The sequence below is a fragment of the Sphaerodactylus townsendi genome, linkage group LG01 (genome assembly GCF_021028975.2).
Source record: "Sphaerodactylus townsendi isolate TG3544 linkage group LG01, MPM_Stown_v2.3, whole genome shotgun sequence".
NCBI classification, from domain to species: domain Eukaryota; kingdom Metazoa; phylum Chordata; class Lepidosauria; order Squamata; family Sphaerodactylidae; genus Sphaerodactylus; species Sphaerodactylus townsendi.
Window position 1 is genome coordinate 9,383,675 of NC_059425.1, and position 22,252 is coordinate 9,405,926.

The 22,252-nt window shown below is 48.8% G+C and overlaps 1 protein-coding gene across 2 annotated transcripts in view; it reads left to right on the top strand.

Moving 5' to 3' along the window:
* The window catches only part of FDPS (farnesyl diphosphate synthase), a 34,706-nt gene that overhangs the window by 238 nt on the left and 12,216 nt on the right, over nucleotides 1–22,252 (top strand). Inside the window, exons 1-7 of one of the 2 annotated variants that reach the window (XM_048492545.1) lie at nucleotides 3,124–3,143; nucleotides 4,804–4,959; nucleotides 5,700–5,840; nucleotides 16,603–16,683; nucleotides 17,522–17,644; nucleotides 18,940–19,028; nucleotides 22,000–22,072. In XM_048492545.1, the coding sequence (XP_048348502.1) occupies nucleotides 4,819–4,959; nucleotides 5,700–5,840; nucleotides 16,603–16,683; nucleotides 17,522–17,644; nucleotides 18,940–19,028; nucleotides 22,000–22,072 (648 nt within the window). In that variant the 5' untranslated portion in view covers nucleotides 3,124–3,143; nucleotides 4,804–4,818. Of the gene's footprint in view, nucleotides 1–3,123; nucleotides 3,144–4,803; nucleotides 4,960–5,699; nucleotides 5,841–16,602; nucleotides 16,684–17,521; nucleotides 17,645–18,939; nucleotides 19,029–21,999; nucleotides 22,073–22,252 lie in introns of those variants that run through there. The other variant, XM_048491776.1, reaches the window with a different exon arrangement.

Sequence of the window (22,252 nt, forward strand, 5' to 3'; positions counted from 1 at the left end):
GGTGCGAATCCCCGCTCTGCCAGGATGCTCGCTGGGGAAACTTGGGCCAGTCACGTGCTCTCTGCCTCTCCTACCTTGCAGGAGTGTACTGTGGACAACCGAACCAAGCAATCCTTTTTAGAACTCCTGCTGGGGAGAACGCCAAGCGAGCAAGCATATTGTTCCTCGGTGTGGTTGAAGGCTGTCATAGGCTCATGGAGTTGGAAGAGACCCCCAAGGGCCATCCAGTCCAACCCCCTGCCATGCAGGAACGCACAATCCAAGCACTCCTGACAGATGGTCATCCAGCCTCTGAAAACCTCCTCAGAAGGAGACTACCAGTGAATTCCACTGTCGAACAGCCCTGACTGTCAGGAAGTTCTTCAGGAAGTTTAGGTGGACTCTCTTTTCCTTCACCTTGAACCCAGGACTCCTGGTCTCTGGAGCAGCAGAAAACAAGCTTGCTCCCTCACCCGCACGACATCCCTTCAGATATCTGAACATGGCTATCATGTCACCTCTTAGCCTTCTCTTCACCAAACTAAACATCCCCAGCTCCCTAAGTCTCTTCTCGTAGGGCAGTGGTGGCAAACCTATGGCATGGGTGCCAGAGGTGGCACTCAGAGCCCTCTCTGTGGGCACGTGCAAACAGAGTTGCTCCGCTCCCCCGACACATCTAGACTGGCCTGGGCCGCTGGGCATGATTATTAGCATTAAACCTAAGACCTAGTTTTGGGGAAGCAGTGTAGGTAACCCCGATAAGTGCTGTTAAACCCCACTGATTTTCATGCGCGATCCTTTACCTGGGACTTAAAGCGCGATCCTTTACCTGGGAGCAAGCTTGGTTGCTGGCAATGGGGCTTGCTTCTGAGCAAACCCTCCTAGGGTCGTGATTCACCCGTTGGAAGAGTTGCACGGTTGCTTCAACGCAGAGCCACCGACTACCACCGAGCTTACTCCCGAGTAACGCATGCCTCGGAGCCAACCGTTTTTCCTAAACTAAAACCTCAGTATTCGGGTAAAATTGCCGTGTTGGCACTTTGCGATAAACAAGTGGGTTTTGGGTTGCAATTTGGGCACTCGGTCTCAAAAAGGTTCGCCATCGCTGTCTTAGGGCATGGATTCCAGACCTCTGACCGTTTTGGTTGCCCTCCTCTGGACCCGTTCCAGCTTGTCGAAATCCTTCCTGAATTTTGGTGGCCAGAACTGAACACGGTACTTTAGGTGAGGTCTGACCCGAGTAGAGTGGTACTATTACTTCCCTCAATCTTGACACTATGCTCTTATTGATGCAGCCCAGAATCACATTGGCCTTCTTAGCTGCTGCATCACACTGCTGATTCAACGTAGCTTTCAACTGGATTCCCTTCCCCACCCAAAACGGACAGCTTGCGAGGTAGATGGGGCTGACAGACGGCACAAGACATCCCCATTCCAGCATGTCAGTATCCTTCCTGAACTGTGATCCCCATGGCTGGAGTCAGCTCTGTTCCACCACATGAAGCCTACTGGGGTGACCTTGGGCCAGTCACAATTCTCTCAGAACTCTCTCAGCCCCACCTGCCTCATCAGGTGCCTGTTTTGGGGGGCAGGGGATAGAAAGGGAAGGCCGCTTTGAGACCCCTCAAAGGTAGAGGTATAAAAACTAACTCTTCCTCTTCTAGTAATCTTTGAGATGCTGCAAGACTCTGTGTTGTTTTAAACTGCCAGAATGTAAAGGTGTTTGTGCTGGGCAGGACCAATGAGTAGCTGGTTTCCTATGCTGTGTATCAGTTGACCCAGCAGGCTTACAAGGAGGGCGTTCAACTGATGGTCTTCCCCGGCTGTTGCTTTCGGCCCTGAGTTCAGAGGTTGACTGACTGCCTCTGAATATGGAAGTTCTATTTAGTAATTGTAGCTAATTGCCATTGGGGGAACGTTGCTTCCAAAGGTTTATCTAGGTCTTTTTAAAAGGGGCAGTGCCTTCCGCAAGTCAGATACGGCAAAGAAGCACAATTGCAACTACTGTGTTTTGCTCCACAAAGCTATCACAATTATATGATGGTATTAAAAGTATTGTGTATTGTCGAAACAAGATCTACCAGGCCACACAGCCCGGAAAACCCACCACAACCAGTTAAAGTATGATGTTAGTCATGTAATAATAATGGTCGTGTAGTACTGGTTGGTCATAAAATGTTGCGCGGTGAACATGCAAAGCTCTTCTCAGAAATTACCATGTAGACCTCCAAGCAACGCTGTTTAAACTTTAGGACAGTGATGGCGAACCTTTTCGACGCCAAGTGCCCAAACTGCAACCCAAAACCCACTTATTTATTGCAAAGTGCCAACACGGCAATTTCACCTGAATACTTTTAGTTTAGAAAAAACAGTTGGCTTCAAGGGGCGCGTTACTCGAGAGTAAGCTTGGTGATAGTCGGTGGCTTTGCTTTGAAGCAACTGTCAACGCTTCGAACGGGTGAATCACAACCCTAGGAGAGTTTACTCAGAAGCAAGCCCCATTGCCAGCAACCGAGCTTACTCCCAGGTAAAGGATCATGCTTTAGTTCTTCCCATGAAAATCAGTAGGGTTTAACAGCGCTTAACAGGGTTACCTACACTGCTTCCCCAAAACTAGGTCTTAGGTTTAATGCTAATAATCTCCCTGAAATAATTACCCTATTATCACATGACGAACTCTGAGTGCCACCTCCATAGGTTCGCCACCACTGCTTTAGGACAATATGTTTCCCATCCTATCACAGATGGAGAGCTGAACATTATTATTATTAATATTATTAATATTATTAATATTATTATATTGCAGTTATACCCCGCCTTTCCCATGAAGACTCCGTGTCCTTTTGTCTTAGTTGTCGTGCTGTGCAATCCTCAAAAATTATCTTATCTGTAGTGTGTTGACATCTTGATGTGGAAAAGTAGATCGGAATGTTCTTCCCATTGTACAAACGCTTCCCTGGGCAAACCTATAAATCTGTTCTAGGTAACTGAAAGAGAGAGTCCGCGTGCAGAACTGGGTTCGATTCCACACTCCTCCGCACAAGCAGTGGACTCTTATCTGATGAACTGGGACTGTTTCCCCCACTCCTACACATGAAGCCTGCCGGGTGACCGTGGGGCTGGTCCCTGTTCTCTCCGAACTCTGCCAGCCCACCCAGAGGCAGGTGATGGCAAACCCGTCTCTGAATGTCTCTTGCGTCGGAAACCTGATGACAGGGGTGCCAAAAGGGTGGATTGTATCAGGCTCACCAGTCAGTTGAGACAACCCATCCTTTGCTCCTGATTGGCAGCGGGCGGCGGGGGGGGGGGGGGGTTGCCTCAGCAGACTCGTGGGCCTGATAAGACCTCTTAAAGCAGCTGCCCCACCTCGCTGTGGGGTCACCCCTACAATCACCCCTCCCCCAGTGCCATTCTGGGGCCAGCCAAAGCAGCCACACACAGAGGTGCATCTAGGGAAAAATGGAGCCCGGTACAAAATCTGAGTTTTCCGCCCCCCCAATTTTTTTTTGGCTCCAGGTCAGTGTATGGACCGAGGGGGGGAGGGGTGTGTGTTTGGGGGGGGGGGCGATTTTCCTAAATGGCTGCACCCTTGGGACATTTGGCCCCATAAGAACATAAGAACAAGCCTGCTGGATCAGACCAGAGTCCATCTAGTCCAGCTCTCTGCTACTCGCAGTGGCCCACCAGGTGCCTTTGGGAGCTCACGTGCGGGATGTGAAAGCAATGGCCTTCTGCTGCTGCTGCTGCTCCCGAGCACCTGGACTCTGGGGGATATGATTGAAGTCTGTAAAATTATGCATGGGGTAGAAAATGTTGACAGAGAGAAACTTTTCTCTCTTTCTCACAATACTAGAACCAGGGGGCATCCATTGAAAATGCTGGGGGGAAGAATTAGGACTAATAAAAGGAAACACTTCTTCACGCAACGTGTGATGGGTGTTTGGAATATGCTGCCACAGGAGGTGGTGATGGCCACTAACCTGGATAGCTTTGAAAGGGGCTTGGACAGATTTATGGAGGAGAAGTCAATCTATGGCTACCAATCTTGATCCTCCTTGATCTGAGGTTGCAAATGCCTTAGCAGACCAGGTGCTCGGGAGCAGCAGCAGCAGCAGAAGGCCATTGCTTTCACCTCCTGCAGGTGAGCTCCCAAAGGCACCTGGTGGGCCACTGCAAGTAGCAGAGAGCTGGACTAGATGGACTCTGGTCTGATCCAGCAAGCTAGTTCTTATGTTCTTAAGGCCATTGCTTTCACCTCCTGCAGGTGAGCTCCCAAAGGCACCTGGTGGGCCACTGCGAGTAGCAGAGAGCTGGACTAGATGGACTCTGGTCTGATCCAGCAGGCTAGTTCTTATGTTCTTATGTTCTCCAGTGAATTCCAGCATCGAAAGGCCCTGACAGTCAGGAAGTTCTTTCTAATGTTTAGGTGGAATCTCTTTTCCTTCCCCTTGAACCCATGACTCCTGGTCCTAGTCTCTGAGGCAGCAGAAAACAAGCTTGCTCTCTCACCAACATGGCATTCCTTCAAATATTTAAACATGGCTATCATGTCCCCCCCTCCACACACCCCCCCAACCTTCGTAGATTAGAATGTCATCAGTGTTAATCTTTGGGCGGAGCTACTGAAAGGTTCGGCGGAACGGAGCCAGACCTCCCGAGCTCTCTCTCTCCAGCTTACAAAACGTTCTGCTCAAACTGTTCCAAACTGATCTTTGATTCCTGTGGGTGTCGGCGGCTGTCATCATTCAGACCTCTGCCATCCTCGTCGCCTGGGGAGGCATCTCCAATCGCCTTGTACAACTCTGTCGCTCCACATTTCTCTAGGTTTCAGGGTGAAAAATGAGCGCGAACGGAAAGCAGGAGGCCACGGCGGCGACCAAGGAGGAGTTTGTGGAGTTCTTCCCCCAGATTGTCAGGGATCTGACCAACGACGAGCTCCATAGCCCAGAAGTAGCCGACGCAGTCGCCAGATTAAAAGAAGTGAGTACTGAATGACGGGGGGGGAGGGGGGGGGAATTGACTCCAGCGTGGTGTGGTGGCTCCCCAATTAGTCTAGACTGGTCAGACTGGGGTTCAAATCCTTGCACGCTATGGGAAAAAACTCCTTTAGAGAGTCGTCGGCCAATTGTGCACGGGTGCTCTGCCCCGCAGCAAGAGTACGTTTCCTGTGTGGCAGTTTTCATTGCAGACGTGTTCATTCTTTTGGTGGCACCGATCCTGGAAGGCCCGCGTGTAGCGAGAACGGGGAAACCCTGATGCTTTCCCTTGCTTCGGAGTCTCTGTTCATTCTGGACTTCATCCTTCACTCCTCGCGGGCATTTCCGGAGGGCTGGCAGCTCACTTTTTCCAGAAAACTCGCAGTGGCCCACCAGGTGCCTTTGGGAGCTCACATGCAGGAGGTGAAAGCAATGGCCTTCTGCAGCTGCTGCTGCTCCCGATCACCTGGTCTGCTCAGGCATTTGCAATCTGAGATCAAGGAGGATCAAGATTGGTCGCCAGAGATCGACTTCTCCTCCATAAATCTGTCCAAGCCCCTTTTAAAGCTACCCAGGTGAGTGGCCGTCACCACCTCCTGTGGCAGCATATTCCAAACACCCATCACGCGTTGCTTGAAGAAGTGTTTCCTTTGATTAGTCCTAATTCTTCCCCCCAGCATTTTCAATGGATGCCCCCTGGTTCTAATATTTTATGAATGGGTCTCTTTCTCCCCCGCTCTATAGGTCATCGAATACAATGCAGTCGGTGGGAAATATAATCGGGGGCTGACCATCGTCTCCGCTTTCCGGGAGCTCGCTGGGCCAGGCCAACAGGATCAGAAGAGCTTACAAAGGGCCTTGGTGGTTGGCTGGTGCGTTGAGCTGGTAAGTACTTTTTGGATTGTTGTATTTAAAAAAATAAACAAACCACAAGCTTCCGGGCTTAACTAGTGTGCGCTCCAGTGAGTAACCGATCACAGCCCAAGGCAGAAAACAAGTTTGGTGAGAAAATAACCCGAGCATTTCTCTTCTGCAAAGTCAGCCAACTAGGATTTTATTTGCTTGTTTTGCTGATTTGCTTCTGCAAGTCGCAAGGACAGATAAAGATTCTTGTCAATGTAACCCCCATGCTCAGAATGGGTTGACCCAGTAAGGGGTGGAGACTCAAAGCAGCAAGAGGCTGCAGCAGAGCTCATGTAGTTGCAGGAGACAAGGCTACCAGACTCGGACCTTGGTTGTACAAGCCCTTAACACCTTGTTAAGGGTTTCTTTTTGTGGTTGTAATGGGCGAAAGTTCTCCTGGAAACCTTCATCATGTTGAATCCTGTTCGTCAAGCCCTTGGAGTCTTCAGGAGCCAACCCACTTGCAAAGAAGAATTGGACTTGGCAATATCAGTAGACTGTCAATATAAGGACTTGAAAATGAAACCTGAACAGGACTTTGAATTGTGATGTTAAATGTTGATGTTTAATGTTATGTGTTAAGAAAGTAAACCATTTTGTTTTTTAAAATTGTTGTTGCAAACTCATTCCAAGTTCTGCCCCACAGAACCCACAAGCTGAGGTTACATCAACACATAGAAGTCCCAGTTTGCCCCCCTGCAATTGCGTTTGAACTGTGAGGATAGCTTTGTAAAACTGGCTGTTGTGGGTTTTTGCGGGCGGCGTGGCTGGGGTGTGGCCGTTTTTGCTCCAGATGTTTCACCCACTTCTGGGGCTGGCCTTTCCAGAGGCATGTCACGGTAAGATGTGTTTCTCTCTGGACCCTTCCGCATGTGCGGAATAATGCACTTTCAGTCCGCTTTTACAATTGTTTGCAAATGGATCTTGCTGCTCCTCACCGTAAAACCCAGCTGCAAAGTACATTGAAAGTGCATTATTCTGCATGTGTGGAAGGGGCAGTGGTGGGATCCAAAAATTTTAGTAACAGGTTCCCATGGTAGTGGGATTCAAACAGTGGCGTAGCGCCAAGGGGGCGGGGTGGGGCACGACGGGGGCGTGGCCAGGCATTCCGGGGGTGGGGCATTTGCTGAGGTTGCAAATGCCTTAACAGACCAGGTGCTCGGGAGCAGCAACAGAAGAAGGCCATTGCTTTCACATCCTGCACATGAGCTCCCAAAGGCACCTGGTGGGCCACTGCGAGTAGCAGAGAGCTGGACTAGATGGACTCTGGTCTGATCCAGCAGGCTAGTTCTTATGTCCTTACTCCATGGCCAGAAGATGCCCCCACCCCCAAGGAAGTTTGTTCCTCAGACAAACTGCTCTGTCAGGAAGTTCTTCCTACTACTGAGCCAAAAACCTTTCTGATTTAATTTCAGCCTGTTGGTTCTGGTCCAGTCTTCTGGGTTCTTATTGCCTGACTTCTAATAGATCGATTGCTTTATCTGTTAATTAGCTAAAACTCAGCGCCTGATTATCTCGGATTATCAGATGAATCTATTCGTCTAATCCAGTCAGAGTAAATATGTCCCCGATGAATGTCCCTAGACTTTCATGGATTAATCTATGGACACGTGGATCTTGCAGATCAATATATTTATTCTAATCAGACTGACCAATAGATTAATCTGTCCAACTTGCGCACATCTGCATGTGTTCGGAAACAAAAAAGCCCCCTTGCTTTGCCTTTATTTGATGCACATCTGGATTGCAGCAGACAAGAAAAGCTCTTCTTAAACTCACTCGCTTGAGTTTGCTCACAGTATTTTGTCACCCCAAGCTAGAAATAGGCCATTTACACACTTGTGGTCTCCTTCGCTTTGAGTGTTCATTTCCTTTGGGTTTGATACTTGGTTATGCACCTGTTTTCCTCGCTTTAGCATTCATCCTGCTATGAGATGGGAGCAGTGGTGGGATCCAAAAATTTTAGTAACAGGTTCCCATGGTGGTGGGATTCAAACAGTGGCGTAGCGCCAATGGGGCTGGGCGGAGCACGACGGGGGCGTGGCCGGGCATTCCGGGGGCGGGGCATTAATAATTTCTCTATTACTGTAAAAAACTCGTACTGTAAAAAAAAAGTTCCTCATTTCCAGCTGGTATATTTCTGTCCATAATTTAAACTCACTATAGCAAGTCCTATCGTCTCCTGCCAACAGAAACAACTACTTCTCCTCTAATTGACTGCCTGTCAAATGCTTAATACTTTCAAATACTTAATTTTGTTTCTAGAAATCAAAAGAAGGAGACTTTCCTTAAACAAGGAACTTGACCATATTTCTAAAACATGTTTTTGAAACAGCCCAACAGGGAGAATTATCCCGTTTTCTACCTTCGCTAACCAGCCACATTGGAAACAACAGGACTCTATGATTTTTGGACCTAATGGAATTTCTAACAGAAAAGCAGACCCAATTAGTAACCCCCTCTCGGCACACACAGATAATTAGTAACCCACTCTCGGGAACTGGTGAGAACCTGCTGGATCCCACCTCTGGGAAGGGGTCTCTTTGGCACAGTGTGGAATGATTTTGAGGTACATTTTTTGTCTGCCTGAAGGCGGGGGGTGAGACGCATTTACATTCGTGTGGGTGGAATTTATTTGCAGCTGCTTTTGCATTTGCAATTCTATTTGCAATTGCATTTTGCAAAACTTCCTGCAAGCAAGCCTGTCACAACCACGAACCTGCCTCCGGTATGTTTCTGCACCAGTTGCGGTGTGTTGACATTCGGGACACTCAGAAAGAGAGAGAAAACTCTGCTTGTTTTGCAAAAGTTTTTTCCCCCTTAACTTGGTCACCTGGAAGTGATTCTGAATTTGTCCTTAAAAAAAGGACCTCATTTTCAACCTACTTTGGCACCCCATTACCCACCTTGGTTTGCTGAGGTCTTATAAAGATTTGACCACGTATGTTCAGTTTTAACTTTCAAACGGTAAGGACTAGAAACTTGTTTGTGTTTGAAAGGAAGTGAAACCTGTACAACTCGGGGTGCATTTGCAGGAGTAAGAAAGAACGTACCACCTTTATTCTTAGGTTGATTGGTAGCCATAGATCGACTTCTTGTAAGGAATTCCATAGAAGCAGAAATAAAAGGCTTTTTGGTGTAAAAGACCGTTTATTCAGACATCCTAGAAAGCCACGCATTACCGCGGCGTGGCGGGAATAAAGTCTCCGCCAGAAGCACAGGTTATAACTCTGTCCATCCCATCCCCCCTCCCGGATTCCCATGGGAGCGGAGTTCTCATCTCTCTCTCAGAGATAAGGTCTCCGCCAGAGTCTCCGCCGCAGATGCTAGCCCATCGCCCGGGTTATGGAATTTAGTCAAGGCCAGGCGGCTGCCCTGAACATCAACACCATTGAATCCTTTACACTCTGCCTCCCTTAAGAAAAACTTCTCCCCAGGTTTGTCGCGGAAGGTCGCGATTGGAAAGCAGAAATGAGGGCGGGCGATCAATATTTTCCGGAATAGACCCATTGATTATACCCAGAGGAATATCCCACCCAAGAGACTAAATATTGCAAGCGTTCGCGATTAAAAGCGAGAGTCCAGGATGGCGTCAATTTAAGTAATGCTTGTGGCCATCAATTATAGTCGTGAGGGGTCTCTCCATTGGTCGTGCCAGAGCATGTCGGAAGCGGGGAGCCTCCTTGAGCAAACTAGAATGAAAAGACAGGATGGATATTACTTAGAGAATTAGGCAAGTCAATCGGTGGTGACATCATTAATCACTTTAGTAATCTTAAAAGGTCCCACCGAATCTTTTGCCCAGTTTGAAAATTTATATGCGTCTCTGAGATTTTGGTAGACAAATACACTTGAAGCCCTGCGTGAAATCGGCGGTGCTTATCCGCTTGAAGTTTTGGGAGTCTTTAGCCTGCTGTAAGGTGGTCTGGACCGTTTTTTCCACCCCTCGGCCAGAGATGAAATCCACTATTGGAACTCGGAGGATTTCAAGCGCTTCCGCCGGTAGTTCGCGACAGCAGGAGGGAAGGATCGACCAGACACAATTTCGAAGGGTTTTTTTTGTACTGCTATGAACCGCATTATTATAGGCGTATTCTGCAAAAGCGGAATTAACTTCGCACCAGTTGTCTTGGTGATAGTTGGTGTAACAAGCGTAAATACTGCTCCAGGGTTCTGTTAGTTCTCTCCGACTCACCGTCACTTTGAACGCGTGGTAGAGCGGCAATTGCCGGGCTGACCCCAACAAGCCCAGGAAAGCTTTCCAGAACTTTGAAATGAATTGGGGCCAAGGTCGGAGACCACCTTAGCAGTGTAGGCGATAAAATATGCTGAATGAACAGGCAGCGCTTAACTTAGGAGGCGGAGGGGATGGAAGCACATGGGATGAAATGGGCTTGTTTAGAAAATAAGTCCACCACCACCCACAAGACCGTGTTGCGTGACTTTCTGGCAAATCCGGTAATAAAATCCATGGAGATGACTTCCCAGAGGCGAGGAGGCCACGGAGAGAGCTTCAACAGTCCATGGGGTTTTCGAACGGATTTGGCTTCGCACAAACAGAGCAACCTTTGATATATGTCTCCAATGTCTTTAGCATCGCCGTAGCGCCACCAAAATTGACGGGCCAAATGCAGCGTCTTAAAGGAAGCCAAAATGTCCAGCGGCGGGCATCATGACAGGCCTCGAGAACCTGCTACGGAGGAGCCGCGTACCAACAATCCCCCGCCAAACACCATTCTCCAGAAGCAATTGGGAGTCACCTTCCTCGGCTGGTGGCTCGCGCCCAGCCCGCTTCTCCTCGAGTTCGTGGGAAAGGAGAGACCAGGCTGGGAATGGGTGGAGAAGGGAAAGTGGACGTCTGAGATCGATGACAGCCAGCCCCAGTGGGAGAGAGTCGCGGCGGGATATCCCGTAAGGCAGCTCCACCTCCCTCGGAGTAAGCGAGCGCATCAGCCAGTTTATTGGTTTTCGGAAAAAAATGGACAGTGAAAGAAAGCGAAAAGAATTGCGCGAGGAGCTGTTTTCTTGGACATCTTGAGGGGTGGAAAGGCGTGCCAAGTTCTTGTGATCCGACCAAACTTGACAGGGTGTTTAGCCCCCTCCAGCCAGTGGCGCCAAGTGGAAAGTGCTACTTTGATGGCCGCAGTCTCTTTATCCCCTACAGTCCAGTTGAGCTCAGCACCGGAGAATTTCTTTGATAAATAAGCACACGGAACCAGCCTATCATCTTTATTTCTCTGCAACAGGGCTGCACCAAAGCGCTTTGTCCGAGGCATCCACGTGAACCACAAAAGGAAGATCTGGGTCAGGGTGTTTTAGGATAGGTTCGGTGAAGTAAGCGATTTTAAATGTTGAAAGGCTGTCTGACATTCTTTAGACCAGGAAAGGGGCCGGGCTTGGCAGCCTGTGGGTCTTTACCCATAGTCGCGTAAGAGGTCTGTGAGTGGGAGAAGTCAGTTCAAGAATTGGGGTATAAAGTCGATAGAAATTAGCAAAACCCTAGGAAGATTGGAGTTCCTTCCGATTGGTAGGGCAGGCCATTGGAGGACTGCTTCAATCTTAGCAGGATCCATTTTAGCCCTCGGAAGAGATCCGGTAGCTTAAATAGTCGATAGAGGTTTTGGTGGAAACAACATTTAGAAAGTTTGGCAAAGAGGGAGTTGTTGAGCAAGCGTTTCTTCGAACCAAGGCTTCATGCTCCTCCATGGTTTGTGAATAAATTAAAACATCATCTAAGTACACCACTACTCCCTTGTATAATAAATCATGGAGAACTTCGTTGATAAGGGCCATAAAAGCTCCGGGGGCCCGCAACCCGAATGGCATTATTAAGTATTCATACCTGTCCAAATTTTGTGTTAAATGCAGTCAAATGTTCATAGCCTTCCGCAATCCTGACCCTGTAGTAAGCTTCTCTTAAGTCCAACTTAGTAAAATCGTCCCTTGCCCAATGCATCTAAAGGTCCTTGATTAATGGCAAAGGGTATTTATTGGACAGGGAAACGCGTGAGTCCTCGGTAATCCGTGCAGAGCCTTAAAGACCCATCCTTTTTTTAAACAAACAATACAGGAGCAGCATGTGTGTGTTTGGTAGCCCGTCGTATGAACCCGCGAGCAAGGTTCTTGTCTAAGAAGGCCGCGAAGTTCCTTCTCCTCATTGGGGACTCATCGCGGTAGATTCTACCCTTGGGCAGTTGAGCCCCTGGCTGTATGTCACGATTTTGCAGTCAGTGTCTCTATGGGGTGGCAATTGATCGCATTCTTGCTTCTGAAATACTCTGGCTAAATCTTGGTAAGCCGGTGGAATGCCGGTAGAATCGGGAGACAATTAGAAGCGTGCATCGCTGATGAAGCGAGTATGTCATGAGGAGGTGAGTTTTCCCAATTCATGTGTTCTCCGCGCCAGAGGAGGGTCAGTGAATTCTAAGATCCTTTCTTTCCAAATGAATTTTGGTTCATGCAACAACAACCATGGCATGCCCAGGACTATGGAGTGTTTGGCCACCGGGCCAGGAATAAAACTAATTTTCTCCCAATGGTCAAGCGCGAGGAGGACGGTTAGCGTTTGAACTGGGCGGTCCTTGAGAGGACTACCGTCCATTTGGGTGAGAGCGAAGGTATGGGCTTAGCCAGGGGTTCGGTCTAGTCCAAGTTCCTCCGCCACCTGGGGCGCATTAAACAATAGGAGCACCCAGAATCTACAAGGAGCTGAGGCTATAATACGAGTATGCTTAAGCGGGGTTGGCCAGAATGCGGCAGATAAGTAATGGGGCGCTGCCTTCACTCACATCTGGAGTCGAACCCATATCCATGGGGCTGAAGAGAGGCAAACAGCTGCTTCCCCTCCTCTGGGTCGCCTTAACCGGTAACCGCTTAGAGCCGAACCCGTTGAAGTGACCCCGGATTTAGCGTGGTGGCTTGGCAGATGGGGTGCTTGGCATTGGCGGTGATTGGCTTCTGTTTTCAGGCAGTTGGCAGCTAGATGACCGGTCCTCCGCGGTAAAGACACAATCCCAGGCGGCGGCCATCGAGGAGGTGGTTTTAGGTAGAAGGCTGCTGGAAGCTTGGCTTGCCAGTGCCAGCGGTGAGGTAAATGTGGCGGGTTTGGCGTGGGCGGCGTAATCCAAACGAGCGCTTCACTTGAGATCCTAATTCGATCCAATCAGCAATAGTCGCGGGGATCCGAATAAGAAACTACCGCTTTCCCGCCCAGTTTGCGTCGACAGCATCGAGAAAGTATTCACATTTCATGCGCTCAGGCCACTCAGGAGAGTCGAGCCGCAGCAGCCGCTGCAAAATTCACGGGCAAATTCTGCAAAGGTTGCCTTGCTGGAATAGATTTGATGAATGCGGATGGCTTCATTTTCAGCACCGGATCTTGGAAGCGAGCCCTTAAGGCTTGGAGGAGCGCGAGCACCGTCGCGAGAGTATCCTCCCCTTGCAGATCAAAAGAGTCACAAACCAGTCGGCTGCAGCTCCATCCAAAGTGGAACCCGATGTCCCCAGTATTTTCAGCGTTCAGACCCGGTACAAATCGTCATAGTCCTCCATGTGGGCATCGAGTTGTAGGATGAAGTAGGGAAGTTTGAGCCGGTCCCATCGAAGCGGGCAGGTATTGGAGGTCTGTAATATCCTCTCTCCATGGCCCTTGGCCAGCTGGGGCGGTTGCACAGGTTGAGGCAGCGGCAGGAGGGGCGGAATGGGTGGAGAGGTGGGGGCACCAGCGCCCGGTGCGCTGGTGTTCTGGTGGGAGCAGGTCTTTGGAAGGTGGCGAATCGCGTAGTAGCAGGACCCAGCAGCGTCGCCCTCTGGCGTTAGCTGTACCAGTGACAGCGTGACCAACTTGCCAGGGCATCTTGTCCTGCTGCTTCTTCAGTTCCTTTTCCAAAGCTAAGTCTCTCTCCTTGCGAGTCAAAGGCATCCTGAATGCATGCAAAGCTGCTTTCTCTCGTTCCAGTTTGGCCAGTTCGTCTCGTTGAACAGCTGCAGTTAATTCACTGGCGTGCATGGCCTTCAACTTCAGCGTTGGCGCTCTAAGTCCAGTTTGGAGTGTTCCAGGACTTTATCATGGACTGATAGGTTCTGCACATATTGCCGTTGCAGCGTCTTTGGTACGGTCCAATTCGAGTTGGATTTCTTTGCGCTGTTCGGTCTCTCTTTGCGGGTTTTCACGCTCTTGCTGCAGCTGCTCTCGTTCCTCTTCCCATAGCTGGCGTTCACGGGCCCATGCTTCCCTGGGCATCTGCAATCGGCCCACTTCCTCATCCCAGCTCTCTTTTGATGGGGAGGAATAGATCGAGATGGGAAGGCAGGCTTTCTTCGGATTCCTCTTCATCAGAATGTAGGACCTGCGTGCCCACCCGGCGGCTCCGCAGGGCACCTCAGGTGCAGCTGCTGATCCGGGATCTGGGGTCGATCGGAAGCTGATGCGGATACCCCTCCCAATCCCGATAGTATTCCGGGTTTCAACGTGGTGGTCTTAGGGCGGGCCCCAGTGCTATGCCACGGTGGATTCTTGGGAGCATCACCAAAATACGAGTCCAGGAATCGCGTTCAATGGACTCTATTGTTGCATGAAAGGTGGTCAGACCCGTCTCCTCCGTGACAGGTTGCATCTGAGGTTTGTAATCCACACGAGAAGCGGGCGAATATCCGATCCACAGGCTCGATCCATAGACAGCCCTGGCGACTCATGCAAGTCCACATGATCGTCTCCTCGTCCCTGCGTCCCAGCGGAGTAAGGGAAGACTTCGTCGTGTTGTCGAGGGCCGGGGAAAGAGGTTACCAGCGAGACCCGTTCTCCCGCCCGTTCCTCCAAATCCATAAGGAAAGCTCAGAGCCCTCTTTCCAGGGGCTACGCACCTTCCACAGATTCAGGAATATTCAACCTCTCCATGCCAAGACACCAGAGGTCCGCTGCACTGGGGAGATAGATGAACTATGATTCCTGCCACAATGTAAGGAATTCCATAGAAGCAGAAATAAAAGGCTTTTTGGTGTAAAGGCCGTTTATTCAGACATCCTAAAGCTCACGCATTACCGGCGTGGCAGGAATAAAGTCTCCGCCAGAAGCACAGGTTATAACTCTGTCCATCCCATCCCCCCTCAGTTCCCATGGGGCGGAGTTCTCATCTCTCTACGCCGAGATAAGGTCTCCGCCAAGAGTCTCCGCCGCAGATGCTGGCCCATCGCCCGGGTTATGGAATTCAGTCAAGGCCAGGCGGCTGCCCTGAACATCAACACCATTGAATCCTTTACACTTCTCCTCCATAAATCTGTCCAAGCCCCTTTTAAAGCTATCCAGGTGAGTGGCCATCACCACCTCCTGTGGCCGCATATTCCAAACACCAATCACACGTTGCGTGAAGAAGTGTTTCCTTTGATTAGTCCTAATTCTTCCCCCCAGCATTTTCAATGAATGCCCCCTGGTTCTAGTATTGTGAGAAAGAGAGAAAAATGTCTCTCTGTCGACATTTTCTACCCCATGCATAATTTTATAGACTTAAATCATATCCCCCCTCATCTGTCTCCTCTCCAAACTAAATAGTCCCAAACGCTGCAGCCTCTCCTCATAAGGAAGGTGCTCCAGTCCCTCAATCATCCTCGTTGCCCTTCTCTGCACTTTTTCTACCTCTTTGATATCCTTTTTGAGATGTGGTGACCAGAACTGAACACAGTACTCCAAGTGCGGTCGCACCACTGCTTTATATAAGGGCATGACGATCATTATTATTACATTGAGGGTCCTTATCTCTATTCTACTTAACAGCCTTGAAGTTTTTTAGCGAGGTCGGCACTTATCTAGATTCCGACTAGCTTTGCTCTATTGCTTGTGTTGTATATTGAATTGTGCTGTTGTGCATATACCATTGTTACTTGCAAGTAAAAACTATTTCACTCCAATGGGAGGTAATTACTTTTGAAACTGGGAGGTAATTGCTTTTGAAACTGTATGGTACATATCATCTCTTACTCACCGTGTGGTTGTGTATCTTCCCCTTTTGCTTACTATGGTGGAGCTATTTCAAGTGGCACGCACATAATATAATATTGCGCCAGAAGAATCCAAGGCTGATCCTGTCTCCTTGAGAGGCTAGCTTTCTGCATGCAGGGCGGGTTTTTTTTTTCAGGCAAGGGCACACTCAAATATGTGAACGTTTGTCTGACGTGGTACAGCCCAGCTTAATTTAAGGACTGTATTTACCTCTCTGTTCAGTACTGGCCTCCCCACCTGACTCCCCAAATGAATTCCAAATTATGCACTGGAGACTTCAGAATACAATGAACATTTCTCAAGATACATATTGCGTGTCACCCACGTGCGGCAGTGGTTAGGAAATCCGCTTGCTTGATTAGAGGGTTGTAAGATTTATGAAGACTCGGGAAGAATTCACGTTTCTGGGCATTGTTTCAGTTAAGGGTGTGGATTTAATTTGGCGTGAATTGATTGTTGCAATCGCGCATTGCGTATTCCCAATCCAACTCCCAACCCGCTGATGACAGAGACATAAATAATATGCCTAGAACCTGGAAGGCAGCTTGTGTACCTGACCCTCACACAAATACACTGGGCCCTGTTCACCCTTGCCTCTCCTTCCAGACTCTTCCTTCCTCCAGTGCTGTTGCAATTTAGACTGGAGGCTCCTTGGGGCAGGGAGCTCTGTCATTCTTCCTCCACAGTAAAGCACCATGTGTGTCACCAAGTATTGTTCTCCAATAATGCCTCTGTTTGGTTTGGTTGCAGCTGCAGGCTTATTTCCTGGTGGCCGATGACATCATGGATCATTCAGTCACACGGCGTGGCCAACCTTGCTGGTACAAAAAGGTAAATGAGCTATCAAGGCAGGAAGTGAGGTGAGGTGGTTTTGCTGTTGCCGGCCTCTGCGTAGCATCCCTTTCTTCCTTGAAGGTCTCCCATCCAAGTACTGACCAGGGTCGATCCTGCTTAGCTTTGAAATCTGAAAAGATTGGGCTATATGCCTTTGAACAAAAAGAACTAAGTTGAGTCATAGAATCATAGAGTTAGAAGAGACCCCAAGGGCCATCGAGTCCAGCCCCCTGTTATGCAGGAACACACAATCAAAGCACTCCCGACAGATGGCCATCCAGCCTCTCTTGAAAAACCTCCAAAGAAGGAGACTCCACCACTCTCCGAGGTAGTGCATTCCACAGTCGAACAGCCCTAGCTGTCAGGAAGTTCTTCCTGGTGTTTATGTGGAATCTCTTTTCCTGCACCTTGAACCCATGACTCCTGGTCCTAGTCCCTGGAGCGGCAGAAAACAAGCTTGCTCCCTCTTCAACATGACATCCCTTCAAATATCTAAACAGGGCTATCGTGTCACCTCTTAACCTTCTCTTCACCAAACTAAACATCCCCAGAACTCAACTCAGACTCTTATCTCTATCAACTTCAACTTAGCATAGCATATACAATACATACATCAGGGGTACTTCTCCCCGCCCACGCAACAGCCTCTCATTGGTTTAGAATCACAGTTGCATTCACCAATCATGTTAAAGGTTAATCTTTGCTACTTCTTGCCCCTAGATTGACTGTCTCTGTCCTCTGGGTTTTGCAAACTTCTGCTAACTTGAAATGGCCCTTTAGTGAGCCTTTATTCTCTTTTATATATATCATGACAGTTGTCCTCTCTTCCCCTCAGGAAGGAATTGGTTTGGATGCTGTGAACGATGCTTATTTGATCAAGTCCAGTATCTACCGGATGCTGAAGCGGTACTGCCGGGACCAGCCGTTTTACCTCAATCTTTTGGAGTTGTTTCTCGAGGTGGGTCTGGGCACGTCGGTGGCCTTTTCCTCCATGCTGCCTTTGACAGGAAGGGCTGCGGCCTTTTGACAATCTCCTCCTTTCTCCTGTGGAGAAATCTTCCTAGTCACAGTTCTCTCAGAACTCTCTCAGACTTACCTATCTTATGAGGTGTCTGTTGCGGGGAGAGGAAGGGAAGGAGTTTGTAAGTCACCTTGAGTCTCTTTAAAAGTAGAGAAAAGTGGGGAATAAAAACCAACTCTTTATTTTTATTGCATCAAATTTATGTCCCGCCCATTCCCAACAAGGGTTGTTGTTGTTGTTGTTGTTGTTGTTGTTGTTGTTGTTTTCTTCTTCTTCTTCTTCTTCTTATTATTATTATTATTATTAATAATAATATTATTATATTATATTATATTATATTATATTATATTATATTATATTATATTATATTATATTATATTATATTATATTATATTATATATCATTATTTTCATTATTTTCATCATCATCATCATCATCATCATCATCATCATCATTATTATTATTATTATTATTATTATTATTATTATTATTATTATTATTATTATTTAGATTTATAGGCCGCCTCACCCCCAAAGGACTCGAGGCGGCTCACAATACAGCTGTTCCAATAACAGCACATAAACATACATAACTAAAACTAACCACATTAAATCTTTGCTACTTGAGCTCTGGGTGGCCTGCAAAGATTGAACTATAATAATACAATAATGTACAATAAATAATATGATGGGAACCTCAGAACACAATCCCTTGATGGCAGCAAGATAGCAAAATCCTATGTAGCCATCGTGGTATAGTGGTTAAGAACAGGTCCACTCTAATCTGGAGAACCAGGTTTGATTCCCCATTCTGCCACTTGAGCTGTGGAGGCTTATCTGGTGTACCAGATTAGCTTGTGCAACCCAGCACATGCCAGCTGGGTGACCTTGGGCTAATCACAGTTCTTCAGAACTCTCTCAGCCCCATCCACCTCACAGGGTGTTTGTTGTGAGGGGGGAAGGGATAGGAGATTGTCAGCCCCTTTGAGTCTCCTTACAGGTGAGAAAGATGGGATTTAAATCCAAACTCTTCTTCTTCTATATGGCTCCCCACCTCCACAGTCCATCTGCTTTGACGGAGGATAGAAGGGAGCAGAAAAGGGGGGGGGGTTGGTAGTTGGGAAACCAGCCAGATGAGAAGGATCCACTCAGCAGCGGTACGTACGATGGTACATACGATGCAGGGGTTGCTGCTGCTTCTCACTTTCTCATATTCTCTCTCCCACCATCCAGACTTCATACCAGACCGAGTTAGGCCAGGCCTTGGATGTGATCACTGCGCCGCAGAACCATGTGGACTTAAACCGCTTCACGGAACAGAGGTAAGAGGCCATTTGTTGATGCAAGAGATCGATCCTCCTTGGTAATTAGAACCTATCTGTCAGGGTTAGGATGCGGCCTAGTAAAATCCAATTTTCTGTTATGTAAACCAAGGTGACCAGACGTCCCACTTTTGGTGGGACAGTCCCGCCTTAAGCCAATTTGTCAGCGTCCCAGCGAAGTTTTCCCCTGTCGATTTTTGGAAGGCTGCGCTGCCTTCTGGGCATCCCCTTTTTCGCCCTGTCACAGAGGCGGGAAGCAGAGGAGCCCAACATCCCATTGCTCTACCTTGACGCCAGGGCGCACTACTGCAGCACGAAGCCCCCGGTTTCCCGCCCTGTGACAGGGCAGGAAACCGGGGAGCGCCCCAAAAGGCAGTGCGCTCCTGTGGCCGTACGCACGCGCCCGCCCACCCTAGTCCCAGTTTAAAAGGGTGACAATTTGGTCACCTTAATGTAAACACAAACACAGTTTACAACTTTAATGAGGGCCAAAAGGTTGCCTTGTTTCCGGCCTAAGTGGTTGCCATCCAAGATAAATTATCTCTAAACTAGCGGGGGCCCGGCCACGCGTTGCTGTGGCTTATTGTGGTGAAATGGGAAAGGAACAGTAGCAGCAAATCAATTGCAGAGGCCAGCAGTACGTGCTCATGGAAACGCGCAGGCTGATACTGCGTGATGTCATTGATGTGTGTGACCACATCCTCCCTCACTTCTCTTCCCTTGCATGGCACCCCTCCCCCTCCCTCCCTCCCTCCCTTTGCTAGAGTGGGTGGGTCCCCTTACCTCCCTCCCCTACCTCCCTCCCTTTGCTAGAGTGGGTGGGTCATATCCAGATGCTGGGCCCCCTCCCTCCCATCCCTTGCATGCCACCCCTCACTCTCTCCCCTCCCTAACTTCTGTTTCCTTGCATGCCTCCCCCTCCGTCCCTTCCGTCTCCCTTCTAGGGTGGGTGGGTCATATCCAGATGCTGGGCCCGCTCCCTCCCCTCCCTTGCATGCCACCCCTCCCTCTCTGTCCCCTCCCTCACTTCTCTTCCCTTGCCTGCCTCCCCCTCCGTCCCTTCCCTCTCCCTCCGCTGAATGTGTATGAGAGTAGGTGTGTTGTGTGGTAGCAGTGGGTGAGGCACAGAGAGTGAAAGGTACCTGCGTGTGAGGGGGGGGGGGACCCACCTGACGTCTCACACGGCAACATGTGTATGTGTTTCACTTCCACTCGAGTTATTGCCTATGTACTGCTTCTTCACCATAGCTCATTTCTGGCCATCTGAGCCGAGAACGTTCTAAGGAGCTCGGAGCATTCCAGCAAGGGTGACAGTTACACACAGGCAGCTGCATGGCCTGGTGCGCCAGGAAAAAGATGTTTTACCTGGCTCGGGTGTGTTGTCTGACAGCGGGAGGTACGTAAGAACACAGTCGGGGGAATGAGTAAGGGTCTGTGAAATTTTCAGAGCGTTTGGGCCAGCAGGCGCGGGGTTAATCTCGAAGCAACAAACGCAGGGTTCCATTTTTATATATAGAGATAACTTAAAGGAATGAATGCGCTTTCTTCACAGGTACATCTAAAGAGAACTCGGAACACCTGTGCCCCAAATGCATACACCAATCCTCAAACAATTGAGGGCAAAATATTTTCTTTAAACTATTGGGTTTTCTTGCACAAACTGGTGCAAGTTTAATTGCTTCGTCTGCACGGTAAAGGAGAAGAGGAGTTTGGATTTATAGCCCACCTTTCTCTCCTGTAAGGAGACTCAAGGTGGCTTACGAGCTCCTTTCCCTTCCTCTCCCCACAAAAGACACCTTGTGAGGCAGGCGGGGCTGAGAGAGTTTGGAGAGAACTGAGACTCCTAGCAGGCTTCATGTATAGGAGTGGGAAAACAAATTCAGTTCACCAGATTGAGAGCCCACCACTCATGCGGAGGAATGAGTCCACCTACTCTTAACCACCCCACCACGCTGGAAGTGAAGACTACCAGAGTGGCCATCTTTAAAAAAAACAACCCATTACACAATCATTTTTGAGCCCTTTCCAGGCAAGCGTTATTTCTCTCCTAGAAGTCAACAGGTCAACTTTGTTGCCGACTGAGACCGTGTGGGCGATCGTCGAAGGCTGTGAGAGACGTATCTGGCGTTGGAAGGACAGTAACTCAGTGCCCAGAGCACCAGCAAAAGCATCATTTAAAAAATGCTACATTATCCCCCCTCCCACTTTCTCATCTCAAAGCCTGACAGAATTAAACGAGGAACTACCGAGAACCCAAACTAGCTACAAACTAGAGCCGGCGTGGTGTAGTGATTACGAGCCGGTGCACTCTAATCTGGAGAACCGGATTTGATTCCCTGCTCTGCCACTTGAGCTGTGGAGGCTTATCGGGTGATCCAGGTTAGCTTGTGCGCTCCAACACATACCAGCTGGGTGACCTTGGGCTAATAATACAATAATGTACAATAAATAATATGACGGAAACCTAAGAACACAACCCCTTGATGGCAGTAAGATAGCAAAATCCTATGTAGCCATCGTGGTATAGTGGTTAAGAACAGGTCCACTCTAATCTGGAGAACCAGGGTTTGATTCCCCATTCTGCCACTTGAGCTGTGGAGGCTTATCGGGTGAACCAGGTTAGCTCGTGCGCTCCAACACATGCCAGCGGGGTGACCTTGGGCTAGTCACAGCTCTTCGGAGCTCTCTCAGCCCTACCCACCTCACAGGGTGTTTGTTGTGAGGGGGGGAAGGGAAAGGAGATTGTCAGTCCCATGGAGTCTCCTTACAGGAGAGAAAGGGGGGGATATAAATCCAACTCTTCGTCTACAATCTGTAGAGGGCCAGGGTGCATTCTGTTTCGGGGTCATGCTGCAATGTTTGGCTTGTTTTGTCTAGATGCGTGCACCTGGAATAAATAAATTAATCCAAGGTAGATATTGTGTACCTTATGGTTCGTGCTAACCAGAATTGTGGATACCCTCCCTGGCAGGTACAAGGCGATCGTTAAATACAAGACTGCTTTCTATTCCTTCTACCTACCTGTGGCTGCTGCTATGTACATGGTGAGTAAACGGGTCTTGCTTTACTTATTACTTTTCTATCTTGCTTTTCCTCCTCACTTTTTTTTGCTTTCACAACAACCCTGTGAGGTAGGTTAGTCTTACAGGGTGTGACTGGCTCAAAGTCACTAGGTAAGTGTCAGAGTGGGCCCCTTGTGGAAGGGGCAGGGTGCGACCACAAAC